The 19415-nt window shown below is 46.3% G+C and overlaps 1 protein-coding gene across 2 annotated transcripts in view; it reads right to left on the bottom strand.

Annotated features, from left to right (window-relative positions):
* The window catches only part of LOC139530795 (cysteine-rich motor neuron 1 protein-like), a 55473-nt gene extending 44484 nt beyond the window's left edge, over positions 1-10989 (bottom strand). For both annotated transcript variants that reach the window (XM_071327495.1, XM_071327496.1), the window contains exons 1-3: positions 10270-10989; positions 2516-2677; positions 2116-2289 (exon numbers count right to left, since the gene is read on the bottom strand). In XM_071327495.1, coding sequence (XP_071183596.1) covers positions 2116-2289; positions 2516-2677; positions 10270-10558 — 625 coding nt within the window. In that variant the 5' untranslated portion in view covers positions 10559-10989. The remainder of the gene's footprint in view (positions 1-2115; positions 2290-2515; positions 2678-10269) is intronic.
* Positions 10990-19415: the final 8426 nt, after the last annotated feature.

Here is a 19415-nt window from a genome sequence, read left to right as displayed (position 1 = left end):
TGCTTAATGTACTGGCAATAATTTTGCTTTCTTCTTCAACTGCGTGTGAAGAGGGGTCGAAATCACTGTAAATCTCATGCAGCAAAACCAGAGCTTATATTATATTTAGACATCACACGCTAACGGACACATTCATACCGAGCTAAAGCACTACTTGGTGAGATGGGTAGGCCCACGACCCCTCTAAAGTCCCTGCCACTATGCTAGCAGGAGCACTGCAACCAGGGTTATTCATTAAAAAAAAAGCACTGACGACAGACAGCAAGATCTCCACCAAGCCAGTCAGACAAAACAAGTTAATTATGACTGCCTTGAACACACACACACGAACACACACACACACAAACACACACAAACACACACACACACACACACACACACACACACACACACACACACACACACACACACACACACACACACACACACACACACACACACACACACACACACACACACACACACACACACACACACACACACACACACATAAACCCGTTACTTAATGAGCGGCTGTTGGAAGGGTGTGTGAGGAGTGGTGAAAACCCATAGGCTGCTAAAAAATGTTGTTTACTGTTTTCAGTGTTGTCATTTCACGCTGTCGTCCTCTCTTGGCCGCCCTTGACGACGGGAAGTTGCGAAATGCAGCAGTCGACTAGTGTATATTTTTCATAGTGACACAGGAGAAGCTAATGACACTCTCTCTCAACAATACAATGTGAGCACAGTTTCCCACATGTCTAGAGGGATTTACTGATCAAATTTGGCTTAGGAGAAATATCCAAATACACAGCCAAGGGACTGTAAATGCTCTGTAACAACCCCAACATTTCTTTGTAGATCTAATAACCTCAGATAGGCCTCTATGGCACGTCGCCAGCTACAGTACTACAGCTACACTGGCTGCTCTACCCCATACATCATTATATTATCAGGAATTATACCGATTTGCAACAACAGATTTTCGCCATTTCCCAACTGAATGATCCAATAAAAAAAAAGAATGAAAGTACAAACATAATCTGATGTGGCAAATCTAAAACAAACTTTTTAGTTCTGGATCTAGTCAAATCAAATCAAATTGTATTTGTCACATGCGATGAATACAACAGGTGTAGACTTTACCGTGAAATGTTTGCTTACGAGCCCTTCCCAACGATGCAGAGTTAAAAAACTATAATAAAAATATGAATAAAAAACTTGGAATTGGGCCTCCTAAGCTGTAGAAATGTGCTCAGTATACTGACGTGAGTCCAGCCTTCTGGCACAATGTGGCTGTATAGTATTATAAAGCAACTAATGATAACTAACACAGCGAGACAGAGAGAGTCTCTGAGTTCACTCACTGGCACTTTTTCAATGAGACCAATGTTCTTCATACGTACAGAGAGAGCTGCCATATTGGCTTTATGATTCTCTCTCACAGTTCTGTCAAAGGGGCGAAATAGAACCCACCTTAATAACAATTCTCACTTAGAAGTACCAGTCAGAGAGTCAGCTACATGGATACTTACACTTGGCCTCTCTATGAACCACATTTAAACAAACAGCCCATAATAGTCACTCTGGTACCTGAGCTCTGTGGAGTTCCATCTTCCTCCTCACTCAGGGCTTTAACCCTGGACAGGGACAGCATTCAGCCAGCACACTATACTGTTACACTTTACAGCCTGAACACTGTGTAAGCAGATTTATAACACTTCATATTTCCACAGTGCATTCTCCTCATAATATAACTTCTCTCTGCCTTTCTGTCTGTCTCAGTGTTGGCATGGAAATGACTTTGAAATAGACTGACTGGTTGTCTACTACACCTCTGTGATTTTTCACAGGTTGTGCTGACTCGCTGTACTCTATGAGTCAGGTAGCACATGACTCTACGTAAATATTAGGGTACATGCCTATCACTATTACCACATATGCTTAATAAGCTGAGATCAACTCAAATAGAGATTGTGTAAAACAGCAATACAAGGATTTTGTAGGATAAAAAAGGTCAGATCTGTTTTTGAATCTGCATCTACATTTTGTTCACTGTATCAGCCCACTTTCTGCAATATGACTTGAGCAGTTGTTGGTTAGTTTTGGGTTAGTTTTAGGTTAGTTCAAGGTTACCTGCGGCCTCCTGGCACTGGCTGCGGTTGATGTAGGTGAAGTGGTGGTGGCAGCTCTGGGACTCACACACACAGCCCTGTCCTGTCAGGTTGCACCCAGAAAACATGCAGGCTGGGTTGGAGGGGCCCACAAACTTCTCCCTGTGCCTGTCCCGGTGCTCATGTCTACGGCTCTCTAAAAGAAAGAGAAGAGGGGACAGGACATAGTCAGTCATCATGAGTCACTGACAATAGCACCACACAGATCCACGCTGGGGCACCCTCATGCAAAGCCTGAGCTTGTGTGTCATCACTAAGATATGTTCCTAGCGTTAGTCACCAGCGTTCAACATCTGATACGGATTAGCAACGTTCAAAGGATTGCATTCTTTGCTCCTGACTGCTAGTTGTGGGAGACTCACCTGTCTTGCCGGCCCTCATGCAGGATTCCATGTCAGGGTAGGAGAAGGAGCCCAGGCAGGATTGACGAGCGTCACACACACACATGGCCCCCGCTCTGTCACAGCCCGTCTGCAGGGGGCAGCGCTCATCCTCCAACCCAGCCTCCGGGCTGTCAGGCAGAACTGTGGAGAAGAGGAAACGTGATATTAGAGGAGAGGAGAGAACAAGAAGAGAAGCATCATCAGAGCGATCCAGCACAGCATAGTGGGGCCTGGGCTGCATCAGAGCGACCCAGCGCAGCATAGTGGGGCCTGGGCTGCATCAGAGCGACCCAGCGCAGCATAGTGGGGCCTGGGCTGCATCAGAGCGACCCAGCGCAGCATAGTGGGGCCTGGGCTGCATCAGAGCGACCCAGCGCAGCATAGTGGGGCCTGGGCTGCATCAGAGCGACCCAGCGCAGCATAGTGGGGCCTGGGCTGCATCAGAGCGACCCAGCGCAGCATAGTGGGGCCTGGGCTGCATCAGAGCGACCCAGCGCAGCATAGTGGGGCCTGGGCTGCATCAGAGCGACCCAGCGCAGCATAGTGGGGCCTGGGCTGCATCAGAGCGACCCAGCGCAGCATAGTGGGGCCTGGGCTGCATCAGAGCGACCCAGCCCAGCATAATGGGGCCTGGGCTGCATCAGCCATCCCTCCCTGATCTGTTCCTGCCCTGCATATCGTGCCATAACACCGCTGTTGAGCTGATGTGTTTGCTTTTGTTCCACAGCGAAGGGCCCTCCCAGGGTTCCCCTCTGCTGGCTGTCCTGATTCCTCCTCTGCTCTCTGTGTGCCACCACCATGGCCCATGCCAAACCATGTGATTAGTGTTTCATTTTAAGGTAAAAAAAAAAGTGCCTGTCCCTCATTTTAAGGTGAACCCTGTTATGTGAACTGAACTCTTATTTTAATACGGTGATACTATTATTTTTTATTATTATTTATTACATTAGAAACATTGAACATATGATTGTCAAATCATGGTGTAAAAGCAGGTGAGCTGGTTCTATTCTTTTTAGCCATTTTCTGGTGTTTTGTTACCCATAGATAGACAGGCTAGAAATGTAATATATATATTTTTTAAATGCCCCTCCCTGTTGCACACAACAAGCTTCCATTCCCCCCGTCACAAGGGGATTTATGGATGATTTAAGATGAAATCGCCAACCCTGTTAAGGTCAACCCTGTTACGGTCAACCATGTATTACGGTCAACCCTGTTACTTTATTTGACAGTTAATAGTCACTTACAGTAGTATTTTATTTATTTAACCTCTTGAGATGGGGAAAACATGTTTTTATTAAGGTGAACATGTGCTCATCATGACAGAATGTTACAATTATGTGAAATGAATAATTCACTAACCAAAAGGGACTGATTTCGTGGAATGACCCAGCTCCTCCAGGCTGAGCTCTACACAAACACATCTAATGACAATGGTGGGTGGAGGGTGGAGGGGAGACAGGGCCCCTCTCACCATGTGGCTTAATTACCACCAAACCCCTGGGATCAGAAGACCCACCACGTCAGCTGCCGGGGCGAGCCCCCCTTTCTGCTCCTCAGGGACCCCCACAGGGTGGCTCTGTTCATGCCTGATGCAGTGCTGCCTGCCACAGAGTAAACAGGCTCAAACAGAACACGCCACAGCACAGTGCTCTGCTCTGCTCCTCTCCTCTCCCTCCAACGGCTTAGCCCCTGGGCCTCAATCAACAACGTAAAGACTTGATTACTGCTTATCAAAATATGCTGGCTTGTCTCACAGACACATTTAGAACTGTTGTAGAAAATGAGTGCCTGAGCGGTGCCATGGGTATACTTTTCATTGAGGTGCGATGGGTATACTTTTCATTATTTTCTTTCAGAAAGGGAGGCCTTGCTTTCATACTGTCCTATGGGCCAAGAGACAATGCATTGATGATTCATTAAATATGATGGTGTATGAATGAAATGTCTTGGCTGGCTTTTTAGAAAATACTTAAGAAAAATCACGTTGTTAATTTATTAATAAGAAACATAGAATTGTGTTATTAGATGTTGAGGGAAAACAGGGATGAACTTCTATTCCTTTCAGAAGTGGTCCTTGAAGTGGAGCTCTCTGTATGTAGCCTATAGTGGTCACCCAGACTAACCCATGGCTCTCTCTGAGGTGTTAATTCTGCAGCTCGAAATGTGAATATGGCCAAACAGAATATTTTTCAGAGACTCTAAAAGTGATTATTTCCAGAGTTAAATATTGGGTGGCAGACAGTCATGGTCCCTATGAGCTATACCAGCTGAGACATTGGGGAGAGTAGAGGGGGGAGGAAGAGGTACCCACTACCCATATTAACTTTGGCTTGGCCTTGAAATGTCATCTCATAGAAAACTCCTCTGTCTATCAGGCAGCCTGGGTAGACCAGCCAGCTGGTAGAGAGAAAGGACAAGCATGCTTTCAAACAGACCTCTACTGCCTCGCCAAAACTCTTCCTCATTTTCTGTCACTTTTAAATGATCCGCACCTCCAACTTTTTTCTATCTCTGGGCTTTTCTGTGCCTAGGAGAGTATTTGTACGCGGCAGTCATTGACGCTGGGGGTCTGAGTCTGTGGGATGCTTCAGGAGTTGGAGGCAGGAGGTAGACAAAGCATAATGAGAGGATGGGGGGGAGTGAACCTTTAATTACTGTAGCTAATGATTAGGTTGACCCCCTGGCTGTGATATGACCCCACTTAGCTGGCCTGGCCTGGTCCTGCTCTGACTCTGGCCAGGGCTTGGATCACAGCTGGGTCTCTGGGGGAGTCCTCTCAGCCATGGAGACTGCTTGTCTTGGCATCTGGAGCTGCGATGGGAAAGTTGACCTCTGAGACCCTGTGGCTGATAGCGGGCTAAAAAGGAAGTGTTTGAAATATTAGAAAATGCTAGAGGAAGAGGGAAGTGGACAGCATGTGAAGAAGTACTGGTCAAGACGCAGTGTCCAGTCTGTGCTCTTGAGGACAGACATTCTGTGAGGTGGTATGTAAATGCTCTGGAGAAGGTGGGAGCTTTGAAGAGAGAAGAGGGGGCACTAACACAGTGAGACAGCTAAAACAAAAACACCCTGGCCAAACATTGATATCACTCAAGTGGTGCAATACCCTTTGGGGGTGAAGTTAGTTATCTACGTGTTTGGATTCACAGGCAACTTTCCCTAATCACAGCTGTCATAACAATAAACAACCACTTTATTGTTAAATGTGCAACCAGAGGAAAAAAAACTCTAGACCACCTTTACTCCACACACAGAGATGCATACAAAGCCCTCCCTCGCCCTCCATTTGGCAAATCTGACCATAACTCTATACTACTGATTCCTGCTTACAAGCAAAAACTAAAGCAGGAAGCACCAGTGACTCGCTCAATAAGGAAGTTGTCAGATGACACGGATGTTAAGCTACAGGACTGCTTTGCTAGCACAGACTGGAATATGTTCGGGGATTCTTCCGATGGCATTGAGGAGTACACCACATCAGTCACTGGCTTCATCAATAAGTGCATCGATGACATCGTCCCCACAGTGACGGTACGTACATACCCCAACCAGAAGTCATGGATTACAGGCAACATCCGCACTGAGCTAAAGGGCAGAGCTGCCGCTTTCAAAGAGCGGGACTCTAACCCGGATCCCGCTATGCCCTCTGACGAACCATCAAACAGGCAAAGCGACAATACAGGACTAAGATTGAATCGTACTACACCGGTTCCAACGCTCGTTGGATGTGGCAGGGCTTGCAAACCATTACGGACTACAAAGGGAAGCCCAGCCGCGAGCTGCTCAGTGACACAAGTCTACCAGACGAGCTAAATAACTTCTATGCTCGCTTTGAGGCAAGCAACACTGAAGCATGCATGAGAGCATCAGCTGTTCCGGATGACTGTGTGATTACGCTCTCCATAGCCGATCTGAGTAAGACCTTTAAACAGGTCAACATTCACAAAGCTACAGGACCAGACGGATTACCAGGATGTGTACTCCGAGCATGCGCTGACCAACTGGCAAGTGTCTTCACTGACATTTTCAACCTGTCCCTCGCGAGTCTGTAATACCAACATGTTTCAAGCAGACCACCATAGTCCCTGTGCCCAAGAACAACAAGGTAACCTGCCTAAATGACTACAGACCCGTAGCACTCACATCCGTAGCCATGAAGTGCTTTGAAAAGCGGGTCAAGTCTCACATCAACACCATTATCCCAGAAACCCTAGACCCACTCCAATTTGCATACCGACCCCAACAGATCCACAGATGATGCAATCTCTATTGCACTCCACACTGCCCTTTCCCACCTGGACAAAAGGAACACCTATGTGAGAATGCTATTCATTGAGTACAGCTCAGCGCCCTCAAAGCTCATCACTAAGCTAAGGACCCTGGGACTAAACATCTCCCTCTGCAACTGGATCCTGGACTTCCTGACGGGCCGCCCCCAGTTGGTAAGGGTAGGTAACAACACATCTGCCACGCTGATCCTCAACACGGGGGCCCCTCAGTGGTGCGTCCTTAGTCCCCTCCTGTACTCCCTGTTCACCCATGACTGCATGGCAAAGCACGACTCTAACACCATCATTAAGTTTGCCGACGACACAACAGTGGTAGGCCTGATCACCAACAGTGATGAGACATCCTATAGGGAGGAGGTCAGAGAACTGGCAGTGTGGTGCCAGGATAACAACCTCTCTCTCAACGTGATCAAAACAAAGGAGATGATTGTGGACTATAGGAAAAGGAGGACCGAGCACGCCCCCATTCTCATCGACGGGGCTGTAGTGGAGCAGGTTGAAAGCTTCAAGTTCCTTGGTGTCCACATAACCAACAAATTATCATGGTCCAAACACACCAAGACAGTCGTGAAGAGGGCACGACAATACCTATTCCCCCTCAGGAGACTGAAAAGATTTGGCATGGGTCCTCAGATCCTCAAAAATGATACATCTGCACCATTGAGAGCATCCTGACTGGTTGCATCACTGCCTGGTATGGCAACTGCTCGGCATCCGACCGTAACGGACTACAGAGGGTTGTGCGTGTGGCCCAGTACATCACTGGGGCCAAGCTTCGTGCCATCCAGGACCTGTATACCAGGCGGTGTCAGAGGAAGGCCCTAAAAATTGACAAAGACTCCAGCCACCCTAGTCATAGACTGTTCTCTCTGCTACCGCACGGCAAGCGGTACCGCAGTGCCAAGTCTAGGTCCAAAAGGCTTCTTAACAGCTTCTACCTCCAAACCAGAAGTATCCTGAACAGCTAGTGAAATGGCTACCTAGACTATTTGCATTGTCCCCCCATCCCACCCCCATTTTTACGCCGCTGCTACTCTCTGTTTATTATCCTTGCATAGTCACTTTACCTCTACCTACATGTACATTATTACCTCAATTACCTCGACTAACCGGTGCCCCACACATTGACTCTGTACCGTTACCCCCTGTATATAGCCTCGTTACTGTTATTTTATTGTTGCTCCTTAATTATTAGCTATTTTTCTATTTTTCATCTTCATTATTAGAATTTTTTTAACTTCAGTTTATTTCAGTAATTACTTTCTTAAAACTGCAAAACTGCAAGCATTTCACTGTACCTGTTGTATTCGGTGCATGTGACAAATACAATTTGATTTGATTTGATTTGAAGGTGAAAACTGTCCTTCAAATGACTGCACTTAATATACAGTATGCAAATCCAGTCCAAAAGTCGTCATAAGCTTACACTTACTGGATATTTTGCATTCTGTTCAATATCAATTGTACCAAATATTTTCTCATTGAATGTACACGTTTGTCTACTACAGACATCACATGAATACTTGGTCTACTTCCTTCGACCTCTATCACTCTTCCATATTGACCACCCAGAACAAGGAGCAGAGAGAGAAGCAGGGATCAGAAAGCGGAAACATTTACCCCCTACTCCTGATTGCGACCCAACACTACAAGTTTATAATTGGCTCATTCATCCCCCTCCTCTCCCCTGTAACTATTCCCCAGGTCGTTGCTGCAAATGAGAACGTGTTCTCAGTCAACTTACCTGGTAAAATAACGGTAAAATAAAAAAAAAATTAAAAAAAATTGCGACCCAACCACTTTAATACCCTACCCCTGGCATGGGAGGGAAATCCCGGATCAACCTGGGCCCTGTGAGGTGTTTATTTACCTGCACCCAGCCAACTCTGCTGGGGGGCCACGTGCATGTGCTGGGGCCCACCGCTAAGGGACCAGAGGCACGACTCAATCATGGAAGCCATTCACATGGACCCATTCAAAGTTGTTAATTTGACAGAGGAAGTAACTGGGGGTATGAAAGGGGATTAAGGCCTCTGAGCACAACCTTAAATAAAGCCCAATCAGGGACACTGTCTCCTGGGACACCCTGCTGTCGGAGACCTCCGGACCTCCAGACCCCACAACGTGATGATGGAGGGCAGGGTCATGTAGATCCGGCCCCAACGTGGGACTGCTTTCTCTCACCTCTGGTATTGTCAGTCCCATGCAATCCCTTTATTTCAGTCTGGATAGAGACCAGGTGAGGGACTGACTGGCAGGGTGTTTGAAGTGATCCTGACCATGCCCCATGCCCACCTCTCTCAGGGGGAAACTCCTGTTCTCCCTCACCAACTGTGTGAAGAGCTAATCTTGGCTAGAACACATGCACGCCTGCACGCACGCAAGCACGCACGCACGCACACACACACACACACAATGGTGATGGATGGGTAGCCTAGAGGCCCTATAAGAGATTTAGAGAGCCAGCCTCTGGAGTATAATCTTCCTGGGAGCCAGGGATATCATGTGCACAACAGCTTTATAGACTGTTAGTATACAACTGGTATAGGACATGGGTCTGATAGGAGGGAAGGCAGGGACACTACAGTGTGATTCATGGTAAGGTCATTCAGATAAATCTGCCAATGGCCTTTGCAATTTTGCCTTGACCCCAAGGGAGCCCTCAGAGCCACATCACAGGCCCACTGATTGTGCAGCCACATCACAGCAAAACACTTTCTACAAGGACAGCCAATCTGTTTCAGGATCAAATTAAGACAGAGTACTTGAAGTGTACATGCACAGTTACAGTCAACACATTTCCCATTGTTAAGCCGCACATGCTTTTTAAATATACATTTTTGTTTAATCTCAATTCAATTACTTTTTAGAGATGTCAGGTTGGGCTCTGGCAGTAAAGTCTGCACTCTAATAAGACTGACGTGGAGGCATGCTGCCAAAGCTGTTGCCAAACCTATTGTCATGCCTGCAAGCGAAGAGAGCTGGAGTTTAAATGGGGAAAGTGAACAGTCTATCTAACATGAGACGTCCTCTGTTGGCAGTCAAGAGCTACTTAAACCTTGAAATCTGGTCCAACCAACCCACTGAGAAGAGAGACAATGTCAACACAGCACAGTCAATGGAATCATGAACTGGCTGGCACACTGTAGTGTAGCCAAGCCAAATGACAATAATCACTTACTACGGAGATGAAACTTTTATGCCCTGAGCTGAGAGTGATCTTGATGAACAATCGTGTTGTTGGAACCTCAAAGCCAAACCTCCTATTCTTCCATCAATCAATAAGAAATTATTTCCTAGTAGCCTTACTGTAAAATTAAGATATGTTTTGCCACTCTAGGTTATGCTCACATTTCAGAATGGGAAACAATACCAACATTTAATTGGGACTACTTTATTCATAAAGTGATGCAAGTCTTATTTTAGACATAGGCTACGCACCTTTACAAACTCCTATATCAGGGAGCGTTACAGCTCCCGTTTGGCTGACAGCCGCGCAGGTTAGTCCTAAGGCGCAGTAGCCCAGTTCCCAGTCCTTGCCGCCGCACGGCTCCCACTCCAGCCGGCTACACTGGTCGCAGCATCCGCACGGGTCCTTGGCTAGAGTCCGGCCACTATCGCAGGCTTTCGGCGGACACGTCCGGATATCACAGGGCTTACATTCATGGGCCATCAACACACGCACCAGAATTGAGAAATGCACGAATGTGACCAAACACTTACTGAACATATTTCAAAGCTGATGATGAGTTCAACAAGTTCGGTATGTTAAAAATGTAAGCAGACTATTTTCTTCTGTCAAGTGAATCGCCACATGAAATCCGCGAGGTCCGTTGTTCCAAAATGTAAAAGTTACCGTTGAAAAATGTATTTAAAAAGTTGTTGGTGCCTTGCGCTGTCAGTACCTTCACTACAACAGACTAGGCAGCATATAGCCGTCTACAATAGCCTACCGTGGAAAAGTGAACGGATGCTCCTGTTCTGGTCTCTCCGGTAGGAGAGATGCCAGTAGGTATGTGTACTTTCAGTGTCGTTTCAATTAAAATAATATTATGCTACTCTCACGCCGCGTCCTACGACATCCACTGTGTGCGTATGTCTGTCTTCTGCGTTAGGAGAAGAGTGAGGATGCCCTAACACCAAAACACAGGGATGCAATCTGAGACCCAAATTGACATTACAGGCACATAGAAATTAGCAGCACCCCTTCCTCTTGACTGACATGGACGCCACCCAGTCACAAGTAGCGAACGGAGGGAGAATTTGAATTTAGATATCCCCTAATCGTTCGGCTGGTCCTCTCATTTTGTTACGCAATAGGTATGCATTCTCAATATAACCTTGACAGTCCCGTTGAACATAATGTTCTTTCCACTTTTACTTTTCTTTTAAACTTTTTAACTTAATGACAAATGCATAGTTAAATTTTTTTAATCACATTTTCATTTAAAACATGCTGTTTTCTATTTTAATATATTTTCAATTCAATTGAGGATTATGGTAAATGCTCATTGTAACTGATTTTGAAATATCAAATTGATTATTACGCTTATATCTGCACACTGGACCATTCAATCCCAATAACTCCAGTTGATGGCCCATGTCAAAGTATAATTAGCCTATCCAATAGCCCTTGTCCACTTCAGAGAGCTGTTAAGCAAGGCTCAGCCACATCTTGAGTTCTCTCTGCCCAAGACAGTGCAGTGACCAGTGGAGACCTAAAGTAGTGGTGCCAATGACCAGTGGACACCTTGGTCAGGTCTATATGAGGTACGTCATATTGTGCCATTTACAATACCGTTTACAAAGTAGCCTACAACATCCCCTGTTAGCTGTTTAGCTCGCCACTATTAAGACATGTTGGCTATAGGCCCTAGTCATGTGTATTGTCTTGAGATGTTCAGCAAAACTTAGCTACCGTTAAAGATAACTCCTTAAGACTGGACATTAGGTGCTTTTTTGAAACATGGTGGGTCTCTTGAGAGTCCACTGCTGTAGCTCAGAGCTCAGAGTGGGGTCCCTGATGGCCGATGGGTGCCCCGGCTTCATGTCATACAGTCAGGGTACTGGACTCAATGATTCTCACACAGAGGACAGGCCGCTTTCAGTTAGCTACAGTTGTTTTTATTCACGTTGTTTATGTTATGACGGCATATCAGATATTGGTCCAGAAAAGGTCTTGTAACACACAATATTTCTACATTTGTTTATGTTACTTGTCGGCAAAGCACCACAGTTTATTGAATCTTTTTCAGCTCACTATGACTCCTGGTGGTAATCTGTTTTGAGTCTATGTTTCCCTGCTTATGCTCATGAACAGAAAGCAGTGCTACTCACTAAAACTCAACAACTGTTAAGAAATAATCTACTGGGGTTCAGTACTGTAACGGAATTCTTCGTCCTCCTCTGACGAGGAATAAGAAATGTCAGACCAAGATGCAGCGTGGTGAGTATCCATTTTAATGTGAATACTTGAAACAAACAAAATAACGAATAAACGAACGAAGACGAAACAGTCCCGTAAAGTAACAACACAAACACAGGAACACACGAACAGGAACAATCACCCACAACCCACAATACAAAACAGGCTACCTAAATATGGCTCCCAATCAGCAATCAGCGACAACGACAAACACCTGCCTCTGATTGAGAACCATATCAGGCCAAACACATAGAAATAGACAAACTAGACCAACAACATAGAATGCCCACTCAGATCACACCCTGACCAAACAAAACATAGAAACATACACAGCAAACTATGGTCAGGGCGTGACAGTACCCCCCCCCCCCCAAAACCTAAACCTATAGGGGAGGGTCTGGGTGGGCATCTGTCCACGGTGGCGGCTCTGGCGCGGGACGTGGACCCCACTCCACCATAGTCATTACCCGCTTCAGTGACCTCTTTGGAGCGGCGACCCTCGCCCCCAACCTTGAACTGGGAACCCTAATAACTGGGCCCCACTGGACTGAGGAGCCTCTGGACTGAGGGGCGGCTCCGGACTGAGGGGCGGCTCCGGACTGACGGGCGGCTCCGGACTGACGGGCGGCTCAGGCGCCTCTGGACTGACGGGCGGCTCAGGCGCCTCTGGACTGACGGGCAGCTCAGGCGCCTCTGGACTGACGGGCGGCTCAGGCGCCTCTGGACTGAAGGGCGGCTCAGGCGCCTCTGGACTGAAGGGCGGCTCAGGCGCCTCTGGACTGAAGGACGGCTCAGGACAGATGGGCGGCTCAGGACAGACAGGCGGCTCAGGACAGACAGGCGGCTCAGGACAGACGGGCGGCTCAGGACAGACGGGCGGCTCAGGACAGACGGGCGCCTCTGGACTGACGGGCAGCTCAGGCGCCTCTGGACTGACGGGCGGCTCAGGCGCCTCTGGACTGAAGGGCGGCTCAGGCGCCTCTGGACTGAAGGGCGGCTCAGGCGCCTCTGGACTGAAGGACGGCTCAGGACAGATGGGCGGCTCAGGACAGACAGGCGGCTCAGGACAGACAGGCGGCTCAGGACAGACGGGCGGCTCAGGACAGACGGGCGGCTCAGGACAGACGGGCTCAGGACAGACGGGCGGCTCAGGACAGACGGGCGGCTCAGGCGGCTCAGGACAGACGAGGCGCACTGTAGGCCTGGTGCGTGGTGCCGGAACTGGTGGTACCAGGCTGGGGACACGCACCTCTGGGCGAGTGCGGGGAGCAGGAACAGGGCATACTGGACCCTGGAGGCACACTGTAGGCCTGGTGCGTGGTGCCGGAACTGGTGGTACCGGACTGGGAACACGCACCTCTAGGCGAGTGCGGGGAGCAGGAACAGAGCATACTGGACCCTGGAGGCGCACTGTAGGCCTGGTGCGTGGTGCCGGAACTGGAGGGCTGGTGCGTGGGGCTGCCACAGGAGAGCTGGTGCGTGGGGCTGCCACAGGAGAGCTGATGGGTGGGGCTGCCACAGGAGGGCTGGTGCGTGGAGAAGGCACCGGATAGACCGGACCGTGGAGGCACACTACAGGTCTCGAGCACCGAGCCTGCCCAACCCTACCTGGCTGAATGCTCACTGTAGCCTTGCCAGTGCGGCGAGGTGGAATAGGCCGCACTGGGCTATGCACACGTACTGGAGACACCATGCGTAGGGCTGGTGCCATGTACACCGGCCCGAGGAGACGCACTGGAGACCAGATGCGTAGAGCCGGCTTCATGGCACCTGGCTCGATGCCCACTCTAGCCCGGCCGATACGAGGCGCTGCTATGTACCGCACCGGGCTATGCACACGTACTGGAGACACCGTGCGTATCTCTGCATAACACGGTGCCTGCCCAGACCATCTCTCTCCACAGTAAGCACGGGGAGTTGGCTCAGGTCTCCTACCTGACTTAGCTACACTCCCCGTGTTCCTCCCCAATACATTTTTGGGGCTGCCTCTCGGGCTTCCTTCCGCGCTTTCGTGCTGCTTCCTCATACCGCCACCTCTCCGCTTTCGCTGCCTCCAGCTCAGCCTTGGGGCGGCGATATTCTCCAGCTTGTGCCCAGGGTCCCTTGCCGTCCAGAATTTCCTCCCAGGTCCAGGAGTCCTGCAATCGCTGCTGCTGCTGCCCGTTACCACGCTGCTTGGTCCTTTGGTGGTGGGTGATTCTGTAATGGAATTCTTCGTCCTCCTCTGACGAGGAATAAGAAATGTCGGACCAAGATGCAGCGTGGTGAGTATCCATTTTAATGTGAATACTTGAAACAAACAAAATAACGAATAAACGAACGAAGACGAAACAGTCCCGTAAAGTAACAACACAAACACAGGAACACACGAACAGGAACAATCACCCACAATCCACAATACAAAACAGGCTACCTAAATATGGCTCCCAATCAGAGACAACGACAAACACCTGCCTCTGATTGAGAACCATATCAGGCCAAACACATAGAAATAGACAAATTAGACAAACAACATAGAATGCCCACTCAGATCACACCCTGACCAAACAAAACATAGAAACATACACAGCAAACTATGGTCAGGGCGTGACAAGTACTGGATTTGGCAAAGGATAAATGAGTCCTTGTGCACAGATATGCTCTCTTTTCAATGGAATGGAACCTTTACTGTATAAAAGTTATTAATATATACAGCTCTGGAAAAAATTAAGAGACCGCTGCAAAATTATAAAATTCTCTGGTTTTACTATTTATAGGTATGTGTTTGAGTAAAACGAACATTTTTGTTTAATTCTATAAACTACTGACAACATTTCTTCCAAATTCCAAATAAAAATATTGTTATTTAGAGTATTTATTTGCAGGAAATAACAACTGGTCAAAATAACAAAAAAGATGCAGTGTTGTAATGCAAAGAAAATAAGTTTTTAAACAACACAATACTAATGTTTTAACTTAGGAAGAGTTCAGAAATCAATATTTGCTGGAATAACCCTGATTTTCAATCACAGCTTTCATGCGCCTTGGCATGCTCTCCACCAGTCTTTCACATTGATGTTGGGTGACTTTATGCCACTCCTGGCGCAAAAAATTCAAGCAGCTCGGCTTTGTTTGATGGCTTGTGACCATCCATCTTCCTCTTGATATCATTCCAGAGGTTTTCAATGGGGTTCAGGTCTGGAGATTGGGATGGCCATGACATGGTCTTGATCTGGTGGTCCTCCATCCACACCTTGATTGACCTGGCTGTGTGGCATGGAGCATTGGAAAAACCAATCCTCAGAGTTGGGGAACATTGTCAGAACAGAAGGAAGCAAGTTTTCTTCCAGGACAACCTTGTACGTGGCTTGATTCATGCGTCCTTCACAAAGACAAGTCTGCCCGATTCCAGCCTTGCTGAAGCACCCTCAGATCATCACTGATCCTCCACCAAATTTCACAGTGGGTGCGAGACACTTTGGCTTGTAGGCCTCTCCAGGTCTCGCACTCACTGTGAAATTTGTCATCAAGCATTATCCCACAATCATTAATCAGCTAGATTCAGACATTGTGTGGTGTGTGTATTAAGGCGTCCCCATGCTACCCAACCGAAACAGTTCGGGAATTTTTTGAATATATTATGACGACATTTTGTGACGTTTTTGTTCGTTTTGGACTTCGGTGAGGTTTTTTTTCCGGCTGTTTGGGCACACAAAATTGTTTCTGGAGGTAAGCCGAAGTTCGGAGCCAAAGTCTACGCCCCTTTGTCCGTGATTGCTCAACAGTAAAGTTTCTTCAATAAAGTCTTTGTTGTCATTCAACAAGAGACGACTCGTTTTCATGCACATTTTTTCATTGAAAAATACTGCCCCAAACATCTCAAAAACGTCAAAATGAATGACAGATTTCTTGTATTATTTTACCCTGCAGTCCCAAACACGTCATTTTTACCCCCTCAGCCCTCGCGCTAGCCACTTTCCCTTGGGGGAATCCCCGTCGAAACCAGATGCAGTTTGATTGCTATCTTAAGTGGAGGTCCAATTCACTAACGTTACCCCCTCGGTGCTCAATTTAGCTTATGGGAGCGAGTGAAGAACTTTGATCACTGGCTGCGAAGTGTCACGTGGATGCGAAGTGTCAAATTTAATCAACATTGCTGCATTTTCAGCAAAATTAGCTTGCTAAAAAAAATATGTAGATGACATTCATTTTAGCATTGGCAAATTGGCTTAGTTTTGTAGTGGGGACCCTATAAAACGTAGCTAGCGTTATCATTTTTGGAGGGGGAATTCTGAAATGTATTGTAATAAATGACCAAACTATAAAACTAGCTAGCCAGCTATGGGTAACTGTAGCTAGCTAGCTACCCGACAGGAGTGCTAGCTAGCTGCGTTAGCTTGCTAGGTACATTAATAGCTTTAGGTTGGTTGTTTTTAAGATCAATTTTAAGATTTCCACCAAGGACGTTGCCTCTCAGATCATCACTCTCCCTCGCTTGGTCAAGCGACATTTAAGGTAAACTCGGATGTGACGATGTAAAACGTTATTCAAGGGCGGAGGGTTTAGGGCCGAGGGCTGTCTTCTTTGAATTTGTTCGGACTATTTTGATGAAGTGTATACGATGTTTCAAAATGGACAAACAGTACTATTGTCGCTTTTTTCTCTTTTTTCAAGCGAAGGCCTTTTACAGGATTATGTGGCCACTCTGAAATGTCATTCCGTGAGGGACTGTAATAAAGGTCGTCTTGAATCCAGAAATTGAGATCCAAACAGAATTGGGATCCGTCAAATTCCTACCTGAGCCCGACAGGATCTGGTCATTAAAACAAAAAACCTATATACACAGAGTATACATAACATAGACTGACCAGATGAATCCAGATGAAAGCTATGATCTCTTATTGATGTCACCTGTTAAATCCATTTCAATCAGTGTAGATGAAATGGAGGAGACACGTTAAAGAAGGATTTTTAAGCCTTGAGACATGGATTGTGCATATGTTCCATTCAGAGGGTGTGCCTTTGAATGGGGTACAGTAGTAGGTGCCAGGCACACTGGTTTGCGCACTGGTAGAAACTCCAAATACAGTTGTGCCAAGCTTGTAGCGTCATACCCAAGAAGAGTCGAGGCTGTAATCACTGCCAAAGGTGCTTCAACAAAGTACTGAGTAAAGGGTTTGAATACTTATGTAAACGTGATATTTCCATTTTTTTTTTTTAACTGTTTTGGCTTTGTCATTATGGGGTATTGTGTGTAGATTGATGAGGGGAGAAAAAAGTATTTAATACATTTTAGAATAAGGTTGTAACTTAACAAAATGTGGAAAAAGTCAAGGGGTTTGAATACATTCTGAAGGCAAATGTATCTGACCATGTGGCACAACACTGTCATGTCTAAGACAGAAAACCTCTTGATGTCTGTTGACACACATGAGTCAGTTTGCTAACAGCGGCCTTAGTCCATCCAGAAGTTGTTTGTACTGTAACAGCAACATGTACACACCACAGTATGTATACCCCCTGTGCACTACTGTATGTGGCACAGAGAGTCCTCATCCTCCCTCACAGCCCCACTCTGTTCTGTTAACCCTCTCTGGAGTTAGCAGGCAGTGAAACCCACCGGTTAAAAAAGGGAGAATGACAGTGGGTCGATGAGATAATGAGCTAGTCTTAAAAACACTTGGGTTTTATGGGTGTGCAAATGTTTTTTTAAATAAAATGAATTCCTTTCTAACTGTCTGGCAGTGAACTTTAACATGCATTTTCGGTTGTATCTAAAATAATTGATTTGTGGTTTACAGTTTAGTATTTTCAAAATGACCTACCTGTAGTTAGATGCAGAACATTATGAGGTTTTCAGAAATATATCTTTTTTTCAGGTCATTATCATCACCTGCCAGACTGAGAGCAGCGAATAATTAATGAACTTTTGTCTGTAACCTAATATTCTGTAGGCCTATTATTTTACTGTGCAACATTAAAATCTAGCTTATTATATAGTTATTACTATTATATAGTATACGCTAAATAGGCTACAGTCAGCGAGTCACTCAGCTTTATGCTGACAAATATCACACTTGACTCGAGTCATTCAACATAAGTTAAACTGTTATTTTATATAAAGAAAATAGCCCAAATAAAATAGCAAAATAGCTTACTAAATAGGCCAAGTCTAAACAAACAAATGAAATAGCCTAAATAAACTAGTAAATTGAATAAATAAAACAATTAAATGAAATAGCTCAGGTCTTGAAATTATGAGCAACCTTTTCCCCTACCGTATCTACATTGTGCATAAATTAGGCCCATACAGACGATTTGCCTGTTGGTTTTTCTACACTGTACGCTCTTTAATTCAGATTATATTTTGACACATTTGGTTTGATAAGCAATCCTTTAAGAGAATAACAAGGTGTGAAATTGTGAAATTACTTTGTTTTGGTTGGTATTTCACATATTTTCACACAGATCTGAGGTCGGTATTTACGGATCCCATGCAAGTTTGTAATTAAGGCACATGAAGTTCATATGCTCCTGTTTTTTTCTCAAATGGCCCTAAGGTGAAGTAGGAACTAGCGTCATCAGCCCCTGTTGGGCTGGCATGTCACATTTGTTTGTGTAGGTGTTAAACGTTAGGTGTGAGTGCAAGTGAGTTGAAAAGGTAAAAGGTTAGGCTGTGTTTGTTTCCTTGCAGTGGCAGATTGATGCTCTGTGTGTAGGCACAGCTGCTGTGGGCAGGACAGAGGCACAGACCCAGCTCCCTGTAGTGTCAACAACAGATGACAAAAGCCTTCTGTGAACCATGAGGTAAGATCCTGAGGAAGAGGCGTCTTGATCTTCTAGACAGCTTTGGGGAGATGGGGAAACAAGGCAAGGCAAGGGAGAAGGGGTACTAGTCATTAGCTGGCTTATACTATATTTATAATACCTTCTATTATACATAGTGCCTTATAAAGCTTGCAATACATATGAATAACAGTCAGACACACAGAGAGTGTTGCCGTAGAGGAGTGTAATGATAGAGGACACATTAGTTTCCATCTAATGCCATTCCAAATGATTTTACTATTATGGTAAACATCCAATAACACCTCCTTCATGTGCAACATCTGCCGTGGGCAACAGGTTCCAACACAAACACTGCATCCAGGAAACCAGCCTCCAGCACGCATAATCAGCTCTC

This window comes from Salvelinus alpinus, chromosome 9, assembly GCF_045679555.1.
Source record: "Salvelinus alpinus chromosome 9, SLU_Salpinus.1, whole genome shotgun sequence".
NCBI classification, from domain to species: domain Eukaryota; kingdom Metazoa; phylum Chordata; class Actinopteri; order Salmoniformes; family Salmonidae; genus Salvelinus; species Salvelinus alpinus.
Note: the sequence above shows the minus strand (reverse complement) of the source record. Positions and strands in the feature narration are given on the sequence as shown.